This window comes from Electrophorus electricus, chromosome 8, assembly GCF_013358815.1.
Source record: "Electrophorus electricus isolate fEleEle1 chromosome 8, fEleEle1.pri, whole genome shotgun sequence".
NCBI lineage: Eukaryota > Metazoa > Chordata > Actinopteri > Gymnotiformes > Gymnotidae > Electrophorus > Electrophorus electricus.
In genome coordinates, this window is record NC_049542.1 from 16,582,623 (window position 1) to 16,600,374 (window position 17,752).

A 17,752-nucleotide genomic window follows, 5' to 3' on the forward strand; every position below is an offset into this window, starting at 1 on the left:
CTTATGTGCATGTGTGTAAATAGAGTTATTTATTATTTTATGTAAAAGTGAGGTATAACACAGGTTTACTACATATGCGCTCATTTAATAGATTTAAAAAAAATTATTTTACTTCAGGTACAACAGGCTTATAGAATTGCTTAACCTCCATATACACTTATGATCCACTTTATTAGAAACACATTAGTTATTAAGTTTCAGGTGTGCAGCTTCAGTCTACAGCCACATACTGCCATGCTGTGAAGTACTGGAACTCTTCGCAGGTTGGCCCTGTGGCTGGGTGCCTGTGCTTGGGCTTGGTGCCACTCGAAACCCAGCAGTTACACAGACATGTGCAAGGTTTTTGGCTGCACTCCTCCCTTCCTGATACATCTACACAAATGCAACTCCCAGTACAATGTCACTGCTATGTCACTGCATTGAGTATGGTCTGCCATCCAAATAACATCTAGTGGTCTTGTGGTCAAAAACTGAACAGTTAGAGAGTGGCTTACAAACTGGGCATGGCAACGGATGAGCTACAATTTTGATTGTTTGGCTATGATGAAGTGAGTGATATAATGTAGGTGCTTCTAATAAAATAGATGGTGAATGTAAATTTTACGTTTTGGTTTCAATCATGTCATCTGCCCGTATTTCTCTCTAACTGTGATAGAATGCATTTAATGTAACATACTTTGCAATGCAACATGTTACTAAATATGTATTGACAGTCAGCTTTAGAGAAAACTAAAGTTCCTGTGACCAAGGTCATGTGTGTAATGTTCTAGTTGGAAAGCTTTTAAGTAATCCTGGCTTCTGGCATACTAAGCAGACAGGTCCACACCCAGACCTATTATCTTTAACTCAACAGGCTTCCAATATGTGTCTGCTTGGATAGTAAAGCAAGGTGCAGATTTAGGTATTCCCAAGCAATCAAGGGCTCTACTCTGGATAGTGCTGTGTGCTAAATAGGCAGGGCTTTTAGAAACTCCAAAAAAAGTTGGATTTAAAGTAAAACACGTGTGTGTGTGTGTGTGTGTGTGTGTGTGTGTGTGTGTGTGTGTGTGTGTGTCTGTGTGAGTGAAACATATGAGTTTGGATAGATTGTCAGGGTGATTGTTAGGTAGAACGCTGTCATTTTATATATATATCTCCAAGCTAAAAAGAAGCTTTTAAAGAAAAACGTAGATCTCAGATATTGCACTAAATGTTCCACTTATTCCTTGCTGTTCCTTCTTCTAAAGTGCATCATCTGTGTTTTTAAAAATAATTACCACATCAATTACCTGTGATTCTCTGAAGCAGAGGTAATATGTATAAACGATGCTGTGATTCCTATATGGTCTACCTGATATAGATGTAAATACACTAAAATTAACACTGACATTCTGCACCTTAACATCATAGCCTGAGTTACATTTCATATTCAACATGTTGGCATACAGACTGAAAACTGAGCCACTATCCAGTTACGGAACTCACGCTTATATAATGTACACCATGTACGTATGTATGGACACTATATTATTTATCTATATGCATATGCACGTAAGCATAAGATCAATAAAATGCTCTCTGCATGGTGACGCCCATCTCACTGCTATGTGGTGAGCACAGATATTTGTCAGGATTCAGACACCTAGGATTCCTTTACATGCTGCTCATCTATAATTCACATCTTCCTTTAGTTAAGATATTGATTTCCTTTCTTTTCTTCCATTCACCTTTTCCCTGCCTCACAGGTGAAGTTAATCTCAATTTTCCCTGGGAATTGATTGCAGTTAAAACATCGGTCCCAACAGCAAAGGAGGCTCTTGCAATCCACTGCAATGGATAGAGGTAAGACAGCCTGGCTAGTAAATATAGGACAATGCAAAAGCAGGACATGTCTGGGCTTGGGCAGCCCCAGAGCAGGCGCGAGAGAAGAGGGAGTTGGAACGGGAGGGAGTGAGAAGGACAGGGAGGACTGTGGAGGCCAGAAGTCATTCTTTGACACACATGCTTACTCTCAGCCTTCAGTTCAGTCTCTATCACTTCTTTTTTTTCTCACCATCTCTGACTCTTTCTCTCCCTCTCCCTCTCTCTCTCTCTCACTTCCTCTCCCTCCTCTTTTCACTCATTCTCTTGCTTCATCTTCTCTGGTAAACTAACAGTCCGTGTATCTTTCAGAATCAGGGTTTTGTGTGGATAGAACCAAAAAAAGATGTATCTGTAACAGGGGTTGAGACTACTCCATAGTCAGCCTGACTTTTAGCAGAATAAATCAGCAAATAATATTTAACTGTTACTACAATATTGATCTGTGGAATAGTGATATTACAATGTCAATGTCAATGTCAGTTACAATGTCCAAATGAGCTCCGTAAGAAATCACACATTTTTGGGTTTTTCTCTGAAAGCACTGTGACCATTCTCAGACATTTAGGATGCATTGTAGTGATTCTGATGAATTATATGATTCAACATTTTTGTCAAAATCATGTCCATCTTACAGTGTTAAAAAACTTCACTAGTGTGTTTTCATATATTGAAAGTGATATCACAATTCTAATATGTAGCAGTAAAATCACAATAATAAATTTTGTTTGTGTTATGCAACCTTACTGTCTAATAGAATAATGCATTCATGACACTTTTATAATGCATTCATAACACTTAACTGTTGTGTTGTTTCCAGAGAACCGTCTTCCTTAGACTGAAGGATGGGTACAAGCGAGGGTGATTTATAGTGAACTGGATCTTAGAGGGGGCAGAGGACAAGAAGGTGGCGATGGCCACCATTGAGCAGTTGTTAGCAGGGCATGCTGTCTTTCTGTACCGCACTGGGTTACTCACAACAGCCCAGACGGTTGTAGCCTGGCTTGTTTTCTCACATGGAGGGCCAGTGACAGCTGGAGTCAAAGCTCAGCCCCTCCCCACCTCCTTCCCATGCAAGACCTCGAGGATTAACCTTAGCTTGTGTCCATGTCAAAGAAATATTGCTAGACTCCATTATACTGGACGACCCAACTGGTGTGACTTCCTCTAGGTCAAGTTGCTTTATGACCTGTCTCAACAGACATTCTGTCAGATTAGCTCCAGGTGAAATTGTGCATCAATTAACAGTAATGACTAAAGCCTCACTGCTGGATGATATGGTCTACCTACTAAATGTGCTTTTGAGCAAACACAACCTCCAAATGTTAGCTCCATATCAGGAATGACAACCCTTCTTCCATTCTTCCTCACATGAGCCATGCTGTCATCAGTAGAAGACTACTGGCTACATTACTACTGCTTTGGTTTTAATAGCCTAAAGCTATTGTCATTTAACCCAGTAGCTTTCAGAGTGTGTGACCAGATTCCTCACTGACCTGGAGACCTGGAAAGTAGGGTGTTCAGTTCAGTTTTTTTCAGTTGCCTATATTATCCCCAAAGAGGAAATCTGTATTGGAAATATAGAGGTCAAACATATTTCTTTAAACTTTTTATTATTTTCAATGGCTTTTTGAATCCAGAAGGCATACATGAAGGTTAAAAGTCAGTTGTGACAACCCGCTGTCTTACAATGAGTAAATGAATGTGTGAAAAGAAGGTTCTAAATTTGGAGTGGTCACAACTGAAGTGTGTGAACTGTATTCTAAAAACACAAAAGGGAAAATCTTACAGAGCTGAATGGTTAACAAAGGCAGCCAGTGAACACCCACTCCAACTCGGTGCAGTGTAACTCACTTCATTATAATATAGAGCAGGCGGTTGGAATGGAAAAGCTCCAGAGTACACAGCAGCAACCCTTATGGTCTGATACACAGGCTAGGCCCACAGTAGCTGTTCAAAGCTGCCACAGTGCTTGGTTGGTCTATCCCAGCTGTAGCTGAAGAATAGCCACACTGTCTCTGAAGAGCAGGTCTGTTTCTTGGCATGCTTGGATTTGCACCATAATTTCAGCCACTGCTTCACTGCAGCTGCCCTGAGATGCGACGTCTTGAGTTTTGCAAGAGGAGACAGATCTCGGGGGAAAACAAACAGGGAGGCGAGGTGAGCGAGGCACATTCAGCTAAAATTAAACGTGGGAGTCTGTCATTATGCACCAGAGCGTAAGCTTCAGCGTCGCCAGTGGTGGGCCAGTGGTGGGCCTGCCCCGCTGGTCTGGACTCTTGTGCTAACGCATGCGGCTGCCCCTCCAAACCTGCGGTTTGGCTCGCCGCTGGATTGCATGGCCTACCATCTAAATGTGCTTTTGAACAAACACAATCTCCAAGTGAATCAACATGTTAGCTATATATCAGTCTGCCACATTCTTTTCCGAGAATCAAGACATTCCCCCAGTGTTGTATTGGCTTAATTGTTCTGTATCCTCAAATCATTTAATGAGCAGAAAAACAGGAGAGAAAGAGAATGAAACTGCTAATGTGGACTCTAGGAGAGGCTGAAATGGTGCTATTGAGTTAATAAGATGTTTACCTTTTGCTGAAAGCCACCCACTAACACTTACATCTTAATTTCCCAACCACTATAATTACTAGCCAGCTTGATTAATTATGCCTCAAAAATATTCTGCCCGTGCACATGCCACAAGGGCTAATTAATGAACAGGAAGGGCTGAGACAATTAGTGCTCTTCTCTCTACTTCAGCCTAAGCAGTCACGTATAGATAAATACTTTAAATGCATTTTTCTGCTATGCACTCAGCCGCTTAAGATTCTGTGAATGCACAGAACCTCCACTGTGCCATAATGCAGGACTGTTCAACCTCCCCCCCACCCCCACCCCCACCCCCCCACTACCACCACTACCCCGCCTCCTTTTCACCTTCCACTGCCCCAAATGAAGTCATATACATTAGGTTCTATGACCCTATGGAATGAGTTATTAGACCCTGTCAAAGGGGGCTAAGAGTCCAGCCATTTTTCCATCCCTTCCCCATTACCCTTTTTTTCCCCTCACACAGTGGAGGTAGACAATTCGTTTTACTACCTGTTCTCAAGGATCACAAAATTCACTTTTGATGCCAAGGTCTGCTGCAAAGGTCAAAAGAAGTAGACCCTGGCATTCATCATACCTTTAAATATTTGTTCCTCTTCATCATCATCATCATCATCGTCATCATCATCATCATCATCATCATCATTTTAAAATAAGTGTTGGACAACCCGAGTGGTGCAGTGTATTTGATAGCCTGGTAGAGTCTTGACCACAGTTCAGTGATGTCTCGTCTTAGTACCTCATTATGTAGGCCTAGGTGCTATGGTGAAAATTAGAATGCTGAGATGGTCCCTACAAACAGGTTGTAATTGAGATGCCAGACATCATCAGAGCGTGGACACCATTTTAAAATATATAATACGCCGCCTGATGTACAACTGTCTACCGTACAGATACACTATCGATCCAATCATAATTTATAACAGTGACAAAATCTTTTAAACATGATTCATTAGATAGTGGCAGTTTCTGTTGAAAGAACCAATATCACTGCTGTTTTAAATTATGTCATTTCTGTTGTTCGCGTTTCTCTAACTCAGCGCCGTCTGTATTGAGTAAAGGATTAGTGAACTGTGCGTTACCTGTTACTGGAGCGGGGCTCCTCCGGAATGGCCGCAGGACACTCGCATCCTCCCCGGTCTCTTCCGTTCAATGAATCTTTGCGGTCCACTGTATGTCAATTCTGAATGTATTCTTTGAGAAATGTCATACAATACAGTAACATTCATCACACTACATCTACATCGCCCTTAAGTCTACAACAGTCGACTCGTTTATATCCACAATACAGGATCCGATCACGCACCTCGGAACCCCGTGGACTTCTGCTTCGCGCTAACGGTGCTCTCGATTTACCAGCTCTACGACTGGCGCGCGCAAACATATGCACCGGGTGCATCCATAAAAATAATCTCGCCGCGTCGGTTCCCTCCGCCCCTGTCTGTTCGTGCTCTCACCAGTTCCTCCCTCAGAGACAATTTTTGGAAAATATGCAGATATTAATATGCTGTGCCAGGTACAGCACGACAGAGTAGTGGCGGAACAACGTGGTGAATTTTCGGTTTCCAGTTATGGCTAACATGAAGTATTCCTTTGTAAGCATCTATGCGTGCATACCGAATGCAAGTAGCGATAACGCTTCTTATATTATGCTTGTGTTTACTTTAGTAAACGTGGCTAATGCGCCTGCCAAGGTTGTATTTGACAGTACAGCTGGAAACCACTACAAACTCTTCCAAAATAACGGACGCTTCGCGATTGCTTATGAAATATTAACTGGGAACAATGGTCACGCTACCCTTGATGGCTAGAGCTCGGTTATAAAATTAAGATCATTATAGTGACTTGCATTGTGCTCTCTGTGGTCTAAAATTTTGCGTTGTATCGGAAACGCGTTTATTGATCTAATGAAAAAGCACCGGTTATTATTTACGATAACAGAACAGGCGACCACAAGGTATGCGATACATCACCCTGCGCTTCTTCAGTAGCCACGGATACACTCCCCGAAGCGCGTTCTCTTCTCCTAGGACTTACACGTCATAGTCCCGACATCACGCAATAACATATTCCGCTTGGCCCTATATTTAAATAATATTAGAATTTGCGTTGAACTGTGCTAATTGTTCTCGCAGAAATATGTGGATTATATTGTCCGTTTTCCATGATCCACTCAACATTTCATACGACCCGCCCCCGGCGCTTGTGATTGGTTTAGAGCCCTTGAAGTGTCTTCGCGAAAGCTGTATTTGAAAGTACACACACACACACACACACATCTGGGCTGCCGTGCATGCTCTGTCGCTGGAGTTCCTGAAACCACCGCGTTACGCACACTCACACAACAGATTTGCAATAAACCTCAATCAACTTTGGCCGTGTTTAATTTGACAGGTGATGACAGAAAATCGATAGCCACAAAAACACTTGTTTATTGGAATACATTCAAACTTAAAGTAATTAATACAGCTTTCTGAAAACCAGTGGCGCAGGATTCAACTGGGGCAGCTCACCCCAACAAACCTACGCCAGTGCTGACAACCCAATACAATTTCACATTAGCACGATTTGTATCAGGGAGTGTTTATGGAAATCTCGACTAGAGTGATTAATTTTTAAAGGTTTTACTATAATTGCATATGACTGGCCTATATCAAATATAACCGGCGCTGAATGGACTGCTACATTGTTAAGATGAAATTCTAAAGTCAACAAAAATAAATGGTATTTACGTGTTTATACGCCTCAATGGTAATGAAGATATTACAAACTCATCTCCATCTGTCCAAGTTGGGTCCATTCAAAGTTTATTTCAGTCTACTGCCATCTTGTGTTCAAGTATAATACTGTCACCTTCCATTTTACGCGTATCACACTAATAAAAGAAAGATAGATTACAGAAGTAGAAAATATAATTAATTTATTTGAACAACGTTCTCTTCACAGACACAAATAGGACGCACAAATATGGGTTACACTCTAGAATTAAATGAAATCACTTTTCTGTGTAATTTGCTTGTGACAGCCACATCTCGATATGACTTGTTTTTGAGCAAAGGCAGTTTTTACTGGTAGTTTTTTAAGCTCAAGACAAGCAAACAAAACAACAGAAATGCGTAATATCTGTATGTCTCAGTAATAAGGAATATGAGATAATTTCCTCTAGTTACAGTGCATTTTGGAATTTTGCACATGTTTATCTGGAAACTGGACCATTCCTAGAAAAAGTAATCATCACTTTGAATAGTCAGGAGTAAGTAGTGTGGGTTTAAATTTTTTCCAGACCAACAACCTGTCCAGATGAATAAAAATAGTCAGCAGACTTCAACATACTCACCCTGAGGTCCAGGTTTTGTGAGCATTACACCAAGTTGTGTGGTGCTTGTTATCCTCTCATGCATTGAAAGAAGAGTGGCATCCTCTCAGAGATTGAGAGAAGACTGTGCTGATAGGACTAGCTCAGTTACTGAATAAAGTCCAATAGAATTGAGAGATGATTGTTTTCTGCTATGGCAAACTGTAATTATGCCAAGAATGAGAGAAGACTGTATCTTTTTAGGTAACACTTTTATTGGCACTTTTATTTCTTTGCTGTATTCTTAAATTAATGCTCCTTATTTTATTTGTATGTCTTAATTTGAACTGTCTTAGCAATAGCCTTTCTGAGGCACTAGATCTCAGGAATGTTTATGCTTTTATTTATTTTTTGTCTCAACCATTTTTACCTCTATTCATTTTTAATCAAATTTGTTTTATTTCTATTTTCTATGTTTTGTTTTTTTTTCTTATTTGTAAACCACACTTTGAGTGACTACCGTGTATGAAAGGTGCTATATAAATAAACATGCCTTGCTGTTTTTTTTTTTAAACTGAACTGTGTGGTTACACTGGGAAACAAAATCAAAATACATTGACCTTATTGCACTATTTACACTAAATGTAAACCGGGTTTTAGAATTTTTCTATCATACGGTTTTTAAGTGATGGAGCAATTACATTTTACATTATGTGTATATATTACTTATTCATGAATAAGGCTATTACACTTAATCCTGTAGCTCTTAAAATATGTACACACTTACTTTTAAAATGTCAGTTTATGGTTTTTTGCCTATATTTGATCTCAGGAGTATCTCTTCAGTGCCCAGCAGTAGTCACTCAACATAGATGGGCTCTGCTTTCCTTTGTACCACTCTTTCATACTACCACACACACAAAAACAATATATGTAACGGAAAAATTGTGAAAACATATTTTTTAAAGGATAATAACGAACTTTGCAATCGCTTAAGTGCCTGTTGATTTCTGCTAGAGGTTCCTTATTCCTTAACAAGTTTTACTTTGAATGGAATATGCCACGATTCCAGACATTTTACAATTTTATGTTAAATGTCACGGTTAGTCCCTCCCACCTTCCATGTTTTCTCTGTCTTGTGTATTTTATTTCCATTCCTTCGTTTGTTTTTCCACACCTGTCCATCGTTTCTAGTCTTGTTAAGTGCATGTATTGTATTTAAACACTGTGATGTGCCCTATCTTGTCTGTTTATTTGAATGCTTGAGTTTATGTGTTTGAAAGTATTGGATATATGTAAGCCCGTCTTTCTTTCAAAGCCTCTGTTTATGTTAACCTGTTTTGTTATTCTAGCCTTCGTTCTTCCTAGTGTCTTCTGTTATAGCCTGCTTTCTGTTTGCCTTCATGTGCTTTTGGTGTTTCCTAGCCTTTGATTATCCTAGCCCTTGTTTTTGTTGTGTATTCTAAAACTCTCTGTATTGGCTCTATGACCCTGGACTACTCCAACAACTACAACTCTGGATTTGCCCATAATAAATCTCGTTCTTCTCCGCACATTTATTCAAATTTAGAATAAAATTAAAATACCATATAAATTACTTAAAATTAAAACAAATTATTTAGCTTCCAAATTCTATCTTGTTTTTGCCTGTGTGTGATGAATTTAGAAACTGTTTATATGGTCTTGCCCAGGTCTATCCCAGAGACATACATGTAGGTACAAAGATGCCATATCTGTCCCTTTTGGACTGTTAGTTCACTTGGCCTTTAGAGTAAGAAGGTACACTTTCTCTAGAAGTGAATCTATTCCCCATTCTTTATGTCTTTCTTCAAAGGCATCTCCAGTTTGCACCAGTTCAATCTCACAAGATTCACCTGGGAAGCAAAAGGATATGTTTAAGATCTATCTTTCTATTAATAAAATATCTGTATATGACAATTTCACTTAAACAAATATTCTACCAGATTGTGAACTGCAGAATTTCTTTTAAAAAATATTCACCATATATTTTTTTTAGAACCTCTTCAGGCACAAGAAATGGTGGACCTGCCATGAAAGACAATGTGATTAAACAGAAAACCCAATTGCACATGCTTAATCATATTTCTCCAAGCATATGTCTGAATATATGTCTGGTTACCTCTGTGCAATTCAGGGTTGTATTCTAGTGTGTCCAGCAGATACCGGCAGTTCTTCTCCATTAAAGACATCATGAGAGTGGCGTATCTTAATGACAGAATGAAAGGGGAGCAGTCAGAAGTAAGCACACATTTTGGATAGTACTGTGCTAAAAGGTCTGACACTACTATAGTAAAACCTTGACTGACTATGTACAAGTTTGGAATTATTAATGAATGTTTGAGTGTTAACACTGCAAAATCCCTTCACTTACCTCTGCCTGTCACATGGGTTTATGGCAACTAGAGAACCCCTGTCCCAAATTCCTCCAAACTGACCCTCTATAGCACTGCACAGAAAGAAAAAGAGAATGAGAGCGAGACAGAGCCATAGAGTTTACATTAAGAAATTCAGATGTTTCATAATCTAAAACAAGAATGCATAATGTGTACCTGGAGAACTTGTACAAATCACACTGATAGATAGAGATCCTTCTGTCAGAACTCTGTAAACAGAGACAGTGCATTAGCTCAGTGAGTATGACTCATTGTATTTTGAGGAATTGTCACAATGCCCTTTTCAGTGCAAGCACATTGAGGGTAATTTCTGTATGTCTAGAACACTGATCACTGTTTCATAGATTTGGACCAATGACAGACAATCAATATTAATCAGTCTGTGTCAATACTTTGCTAATCTACCTCTGGCAGTTTTTATAGAAAGAAATCTTTATTGGCCTTACCACAGTTTTCAGTGTGATTACGGTCAGGTGTTTGAACGGGCCTCTCAACATATCCATTTGCTTTTATTTTTTCACAAGCTCTATTGTTTATATGGGAGTGCCACACATTATTGTCCTAAACAATAGCGAATAGTTACATAGTGACTAAAGCTTTTGTTGTCTGAGAAATGTAAACAAATGGTCTAATTTAGACAGTGTAGTGGTGGTTTAATTTTTTTAATACTCACTGCATACACACCACTGAAGCCAGAGAGATGTTCATGGTAAACAATTCTACAAACATGTCTTTTATTTGTATTCATCTTTATTTTTAACCTTTCCTATGAAGTCTCCATAAAATTATTGTAGTACAGACAAAAAAGTATTTGTCCTCACAAATGACTTGAAAGCCATTTTTCCACAGTGGTGAGTCCATCAGCACACTCTGTGACTGAAGAAATATGTCACATCTCATCAAATGTAGGGGTGCAGACAAAAATACTTCAGTTTTAACTGTTACAAGTTTTCTATAGCTTTAATGCAGTGATTTAGAAAATAATTCTGATTCTGAATTAGCAAAATTCACCTTGAAGACTTTAGTACCAGGTATAGCTTCCACTGGCTCTTCTGTGTACTGCAGGCCCTGCTCCTCAAAGAACTGCTTTATTCCTTTCTCACAGATCTCCACCCCAACAATTATATGGCCCATGTCAGCCAGCCTGAGAAACAGAGCAATAATATCACTGAGACACTTTTATGTTGTTTGCCTATTGGATGCTATTCTAGTTATGTTATGAAAAACTGACCACCTACCATTTCATGTCTACAGCCTTGCCACACAGAGGGAAGAAGAACCGGACTTGCTGACGTTCAGCCACAACTTTTTGTAAGTTGCTCTCCAGCATTCTGAGGATAGTGCCATAAAGATATTGATGCTTAAGCGTGGGGCAGAAATGTGGCAAGTGCTTAAGAAAAGGCTTTATATAAACATGATTAACACCGTTCTCTATTACATATGCATGCATGCATTATGTCCACACATCATTGGTGCATAGTTTGCATATGGAATGTTTACATACTACATGCCTGTGTACATGAGATTGGTGGAAGCCAGTCGTTCCTTTCTGCCACTTTTCCTCCCATTCTCCTAGTGACATCACCCTATTGGCCTGTGCAGCCATCTCGCTGACCCCAGTCACGTTCTGCTTGCTAGCCTTTAATCTTCTACTTATAATTAGTAGGCGGAAAATTCACAAAACAACAAAAAAGAACTGTTATGATCCACATTTTGAGGAAAGACTGTGAATATACCTCCTCAACCGAAAAAAGTCTCTTTAACGCTAGTTGTCGTAACACATTGCGTAATCTTTGTTAATCATGAGCCAGGCTGGTTATATAACCGCATAATTATAGCTAGGAAAGTCCACAAGAGGGACAGGCAATCTGACGAGGTCATCTGACACTGTACAGTTTCAGCAAGCAAATTAATAAGTGTATTGCATATATTTTATGTAACCTGTGCCAACATATAAGCACAATACTATGATTAATACTGAATAATTTAATACTGAAGCAATACAGTAATCATAGTCATAGTGTTATAATAAATAACACATACACATGTGGTAGTTTTGGGGTCAACTAGCACATTCTCCAGGAAGAGCTACCAAATGTCGCAAAATATGGATTTAATACATGCTCTGAGAGCATATACCAAAAAAATTATATGTTCAAAGTAAGAAGAGCAAAAGATTTACAGTCTCACCTTAGTCGCAATGAGCTGTATAGCACGACCGGAGGTTACTCACTACGGAGAGGAACAGGAAGAAGAAGTTTAATAAGTGGGCGGACACCTCGCAGCTATAGGGTATCTGTCTGTCCGTCTTACTTTTTCTCGCCCTCTTTATTAGAGAAAAAGACTGCCTGAGGATTCAGTTATTTATTAGATGCGCTGAATGTTGTGAATGTTGTGCAGACCAATTCTGAACGAGCAAGCTCATGGAGCTTGTAGAGTCTATTAAAAATAAAAGCAGACTACACTACCACTGGAGCAATATAGCAGGCATAGTGTCTTAAAAATAATTGGCTGGATCATTAGCAACTACATTTCAAGAGCGCACAACAATGTAAAAACGTTTCTATAATGTGTACATAAACATCAGGTTCTACAGTTAGTTACTCCGGACTTAGTTGCCTGATTGGCTGTTGCTAAGATACCTAGCCACAGACGTTTAATGTAAACAAATCAGCTAGAGGGCAAATTTTTGAGTTTGGTCTAGTTTGGAGGAGATGCCTAAACTAAACAAGGAAACGGTGAGAAATTTAATTTATATAAAAACATAAAAACCGTGAGAATTAAATGTGCGTATAAAAGTATGAGCCGTTTAGCTGCAATAGCACTGACTAGGTGTAGATGAATGTAATTAGCGTAACTCTGTTGTTTCCGATTGTAGCAGCAACTCAAAAATCCAGTGTCAAAAATTAAACTTTATTGCGTTCATTTTGTATTGCTTGTTAGGTAAATATACCTCCTAGTGGAAGCTGGAGCTGGAATGATGAAACACAAACGCTGGAGTTCACTTGGTAAACTGCTTAGAGCTGTTACATTCTGATATTTTATTATACAATCAATTGATGATATTTAGCTAACTAGGTTAACGATCTTACAAATAACGTTACTTTTATATGACACTAGAGACACTGTTTGTTTTTTACAGTTTCAGTACGCCTGTGGAAATTGAAGGGAAGGGGAAAAAAAACAAAACATCTACATATCAAGAGCATATCCGGATACATTTAGAAAAGTAAATCACACCCTACAGGAATAAAGTTTTGGAAACAATACCTCCAGCGTATCTGAACTGCTGCAGTATGAAGTTAATCCATAAAGTCATATGGGGTGCAGATATGTTGAACATATTAATAATACCACATTCAATTAATTTATTAATAGCCATAATCAAAGATTTATGAAAGACAAAGTCATAGCCATAGCAAAGATTTTTTTTTAAACATTGAATGAGGGAATTAGAGACATTTGCATCTCTGAACTCTAAATGAGGGTGGGGTGTGAGGCAGCCTTGACTATTTTGCTCACAAATGCTAGAGTATAGGCTCCTGGAAGTTTTAAAAAAAAATCTGATTTGCATTAAAAACACCTACAGGGTTAATGGCACACAAACTGACTGTAGTTTACTGCATTTTTAAAGGATCTTAAAGTACAACACATCATCCAGAGGAGGGTGCTCTACGTTGAAGAAGACTGCAGGAACTGCTAAGCTAAATGCCTTTAAGGCTTCCACAAAAAGCTCACAGAGGGACACGGTTACCATTGAGAAAATTAAACGTAACTCTCTCACAGCATTTCAAATGATTGAGAATCATAGAGCTTTTTCGAAAAGCAACAGCAGTGTGCACCCTGTACTGAAGCATCTTGATGTGCATCCATTACAATAACATATGTGTTCTTTATGTGTTATTACAATAACATATGTGTTCTTTATGTTCCAGAAGTGGCAGTCGCCTTAGTACAGGAGAAAGACGGCCTGCCTATTCCACAGTGCTTTCTGAATATGATCCAGTAAGCATCTTTCCTTCTATTTCTCACTAAACTAGCTACAGCAGAACATGCACTGATAATTGCACTGAACTGATTGCAGGAGCAGGGAGCTGGATGAGTTTCTGGCTGGTCTCTTGCTCTACCTGTCCTGCCACTTGGAGAAGAGAGCTCTAGAGGAACGACCTAAGGCCCTCATGACGTGAGTCTAAAGTTAGGTATTAAGTGCTTTGTCAAAGCAGGCCCTATCTGAAGGTATTAAATAAACTTCATGGCTTCTGTAGTTTACTGGCATACAGCTGATTTTATGTATTCAGGCATTAAGCTGGTGAGACATTGAATATGGATATGAATAAATAAACATTTTACTTTCACAGATATAGTTACGTAATAATAATCATCCATAGTATTTATTCAAATTTATTCAGTTTGAACATAATGTACTGTAAGAATAATTTTTAAAATGGGATTACTCATAGAGTAAGAACTAATACACCTTGTGCTGACCAAAGGCTTCAAATAGTATTGTCTTCATTATAGTGACAGTTCATTATAATAAAATCTAAGTCATAGCAGTTCTTGTGCTAACCTGATCCTTTGCACCAATTAACCTCAATTGTAAATCTAGTTCAATTAACAGTGTAGCTATTTCTCTCTGGGCTGACTCAGGGAGCAGAGTGTGATGGAGAAACAGGTGATGGCAGAGACAAGTGCTAAAGTGGAGCTGGCCAAGAAGCACCTTGGATTCTGTTACTCTGCTCTGGTGCTTGGGTTAGGGCTTTCCCAGCAGCATCACATGGTCTGTGGCAGGTCAGTGCCATGAACACGCCTAGCATAGACAGTGTAATGACACCATCAGAGTGGGTTTCACAATTGCCACAGTTCCTGCTGCATATTTATCATATTACCTATGATGTGACAGGAAAATTATACAGTATGAAATACTTTATGTCTATGGCATAGTAAGTTGTGAAAAATGAAACAGTTACAATAAAAACCTAAATGTAGATAGCTTTATTTAACCTGCTTTGCTTCTGTTATTATGGGACTGATTGTGTAATGCATTATAATTTATTTGTGCAGGACCAGGGTGTCATCTACTTACCGAGACAGGCATCTGTATGAGGTTGGTAAGAAGCTGTATATGAGGACCCAACGTCCTGTTAGTTTTGGATAGTATTAAATCAGATTCACTGTTTCATTCCTAAAAACTGTTAATTTTTCTTTTACTATTTTACTAATACAGACCTGTTTTGCATTTGTGTGTCAGTGTTTGTATAGCTTCTTCTGCTGTGTGGCATGGGTTACCTTTGGTAGGCAGGATTTAAAGGGAATACAAGCTGAGATTGGTCACCTGTTCCGTTCTGACTTATTTAACCCTGCCCTGAGACCTCAAGGGAAGGAGCCAGAAGGGGAACAGGAGGAGCTACAGACCACTCAGAAAGAGGGCCAGTCTGAAACTAAAGGGCCCAGACAAGCTGTCCTAAACAACAGGTCTGAATCACACTGATTGCCAAATCAAGCTCATCATAAGTTTGCTACAGCTTTGCAACTACACTGTATTGCAGAAAATGTAAAAACTGTAAACATATATTTTCCATCTCTTAAATTATTGTAGGTAAATAACTACTGTCCAATCACTAGCATAAAGTTTTAAAGACAAACTTTACAAATTTATTTTTAATGTCAGGAAATTGCATTTCTCTTCCAGGTGCTCCTTTCCCACAAGACTAAAAGTAATATCCTGTATGGTATTAGCTGATTTACAGTTTTATGGCTTCCTCTCCTCACTATGATATTCATTCACTGTCTCCTGGCCTTTGACCCAGGAAGTCTCAGCGGGGGCCTGCCTTGAGCAGTATTGTGACCCAGCGCTCACCCATCATGGTGTCACTTTTGCCTTCCCCGCGAGAAAAAGCCCCTCATCTGTTTCAGACCTTCTTCTCTCATAAACAACAGCCAGCTACACTCAGTGACAGTGAGGCTCTGATGGAGGAACTCAGGCAACAGCTAGCCTCTTTAAAGTAAGTCACTAATGTTATATTAACAGAAAATAGAGTTTGGTATTTATTATTTAACTTTACCTGTTTACTTATCCTATCACCTCTGTTTCCCCTCTTATTCTCCCCCATTTTCTCTATTAATCCCTCTCTTTGTCCTGTTTGGAATCTTAGCTTTGGCATACTGGGAAAGCCCCTGAGTCAGTTTAGCTACACCACACTTGTGCCTCATGGAGACAAGAATGAAGTGGAGGAGGAAGGTGATGAAGACAGCAGTGGTGATGACTGTGAATGTGAAAGTGAGGGTCACAGAGCACAAGTTAGGGATAGCAGGCCGTCATTTACTGGCCCGAGATCCACGACAGCGGACAAATATAGCAGCTTTAGCCGGGCTAACACAGTGGCCTCCAGAACCACCACGGAGGCACTGTCCTCAGACACTGAATGAAGCTCACTTCTGTTTGTGTGTCCACCAGTTTTGCACCAGTACATATGCTTTACCATCATCTTAAGTATTTGGATAATCTGGGACATTGTGACTGGTAATCTGGGTCTGTATAAATGTTATGAGCAGGGAAGTATGTATGTATATCCACTTGTTTATTTTAGAGGGTGTGATGTGGGGATGTAGCTTCTCAGTTCAACAGTCAAACCTTCAAAGTTGCTTCAGAGGCAACAATACTGCAGAGTTTACAATTTGAAATTATCCTTCATCAATTCCTTGAGTTTTTATATGGATTGCAAGTTTTCATTTCGTTTAATGTGGCACCCATGATCTATCAGGAGATGCTGAAAATGACAGACAATGAATAAGATGATATGAAGTAGAGAATCTGCGGTACGAATATGTGCATTTTTCACGTTTGTCCATTAGGGGGAGACAGCACATACAGTACAGATGGACAAACGGCTCATAGGGCAATAATAAGGAAATATCTAGAAATAGTACATTTTAAGGAACTTAAGAGGACAGGCTTATTTTCAAAGTAAATGACTAAATACTAAATAAAGTTAAGGTACTTGATTTGTAATTGGCTGGTTTCTGGTTCAAGACCCACCACTGCCAGGTTGCCATTGCTGCGCCCCTGAGTAAGGCCCTTAATCCTCAAGTTTTACTCAGTTATAATTGTAAGTTGCTTTGGATAAACGTGTCAGCTAAATGTAAAGCAATGACATAATACAAGTATTTGATGATATCTCAGAAGTGGTTACAATTCTGTGACCTATAACACTAAACCTAATGGAGAGAGTTTTTATTTATTTATTTATTACTTCTTCCAAACACAGACTACAACAGGTTCATGGGGCAATAAAATTAAAATATCTAGAAATAGTACATTTTAAGGAACCTAAGAAGACAGGTTATTTTATTTGCAAAGTAAATTACTAAATATTAAATAAGCATATAGGATAGGTACAGTTCTATATGACCTATAACACTAAATTTAATGGAGAGAGAAAAAACTAATTTTACTTCACCCAAACACAGACTACAACATATTCTCATTTTCTCTCTCTCTCTCTCTCTCTCTCTCTCTCTCTCTCTCTCTCACTCTCTCTCTCTCTCTCTCTCTCTCATATGGTTGGCGTATCTGTCAATCATTGCTCAAGGTCTC

The 17,752-nt window shown here is 39.1% G+C and overlaps 3 protein-coding genes across 7 annotated transcripts in view; 1 reads left to right on the forward strand and 2 right to left on the reverse strand.

Moving 5' to 3' along the window:
• LOC113591568 (exostosin-1c) overlaps positions 1-6,647 on the reverse strand; it is a 34,461-nt gene extending 27,814 nt beyond the window's left edge. The window contains exons 1-2 of one of the 5 annotated variants that reach the window (XM_027032111.2): positions 6,484-6,647; positions 5,529-5,640 (exon numbers count right to left, since the gene is read on the reverse strand). The gene's annotated coding sequence lies outside the window, so the exon portion shown is untranslated. Of the gene's footprint in view, positions 1-3,335; positions 3,385-5,528 lie in introns of those variants that run through there. The other 4 variants (XM_027032108.2, XM_035529181.1, XM_035529180.1 and 1 more) reach the window with 4 other exon arrangements.
• Positions 6,648-9,393: 2,746 nt separating this feature from the next.
• On the reverse strand, positions 9,394-12,403 carry LOC113591569 (probable thiopurine S-methyltransferase). Its single transcript, XM_027032113.2, has 9 exons — positions 12,346-12,403; positions 11,667-11,804; positions 11,394-11,486; positions 11,167-11,299; positions 10,312-10,364; positions 10,134-10,208; positions 9,882-9,967; positions 9,743-9,787; positions 9,394-9,615 (listed from the first exon to the last, which is right to left on the reverse strand). Exons 2-9 carry the CDS (start codon positions 11,759-11,761, stop codon positions 9,497-9,499), a joined length of 699 nt encoding a protein of 232 aa, XP_026887914.2. The 5' UTR covers positions 11,762-11,804; positions 12,346-12,403; the 3' UTR covers positions 9,394-9,496.
• Positions 12,404-12,818: 415 nt separating this feature from the next.
• On the forward strand, positions 12,819-17,147 carry LOC113591571 (protein phosphatase 1 regulatory subunit 36). Its single transcript, XM_035529351.1, has 11 exons — positions 12,819-12,893; positions 13,099-13,163; positions 13,298-13,384; positions 13,790-13,926; positions 14,091-14,160; positions 14,240-14,338; positions 14,806-14,946; positions 15,220-15,262; positions 15,407-15,630; positions 15,966-16,160; positions 16,311-17,147. The coding sequence occupies exons 1-11, from the start codon at positions 12,870-12,872 to the stop codon at positions 16,582-16,584; spliced, it is 1,359 nt and encodes a 452-aa protein (XP_035385244.1). The 5' UTR covers positions 12,819-12,869; the 3' UTR covers positions 16,585-17,147.
• Positions 17,148-17,752: the final 605 nt, after the last annotated feature.

Coding starts and splice junctions, on each gene's coding strand:
- LOC113591569 (XM_027032113.2), bottom strand. CDS start 11,761: ATGGCTGCACAGGCCAATAGGGTGATGTCACTAGGAGAATGGGAGGAA. Junction 9,968..10,133: donor AACCCATGTGACAGGCAGAG/GTAAGTGAAGGG, acceptor TCTGTCATTAAG/ATACGCCACTCTCATGATGT. Junction 9,788..9,881: donor CAACCCTGAATTGCACAGAG/GTAACCAGACAT, acceptor CTTTCATGGCAG/GTCCACCATTTCTTGTGCCT.
- LOC113591571 (XM_035529351.1), top strand. CDS start 12,870: ATGCCTAAACTAAACAAGGAAACG. Junction 14,339..14,805: donor CGACCTAAGGCCCTCATGAC/GTGAGTCTAAAG, acceptor GGGCTGACTCAG/GGAGCAGAGTGTGATGGAGA. Junction 14,947..15,219: donor CATCACATGGTCTGTGGCAG/GTCAGTGCCATG, acceptor TTATTTGTGCAG/GACCAGGGTGTCATCTACTT.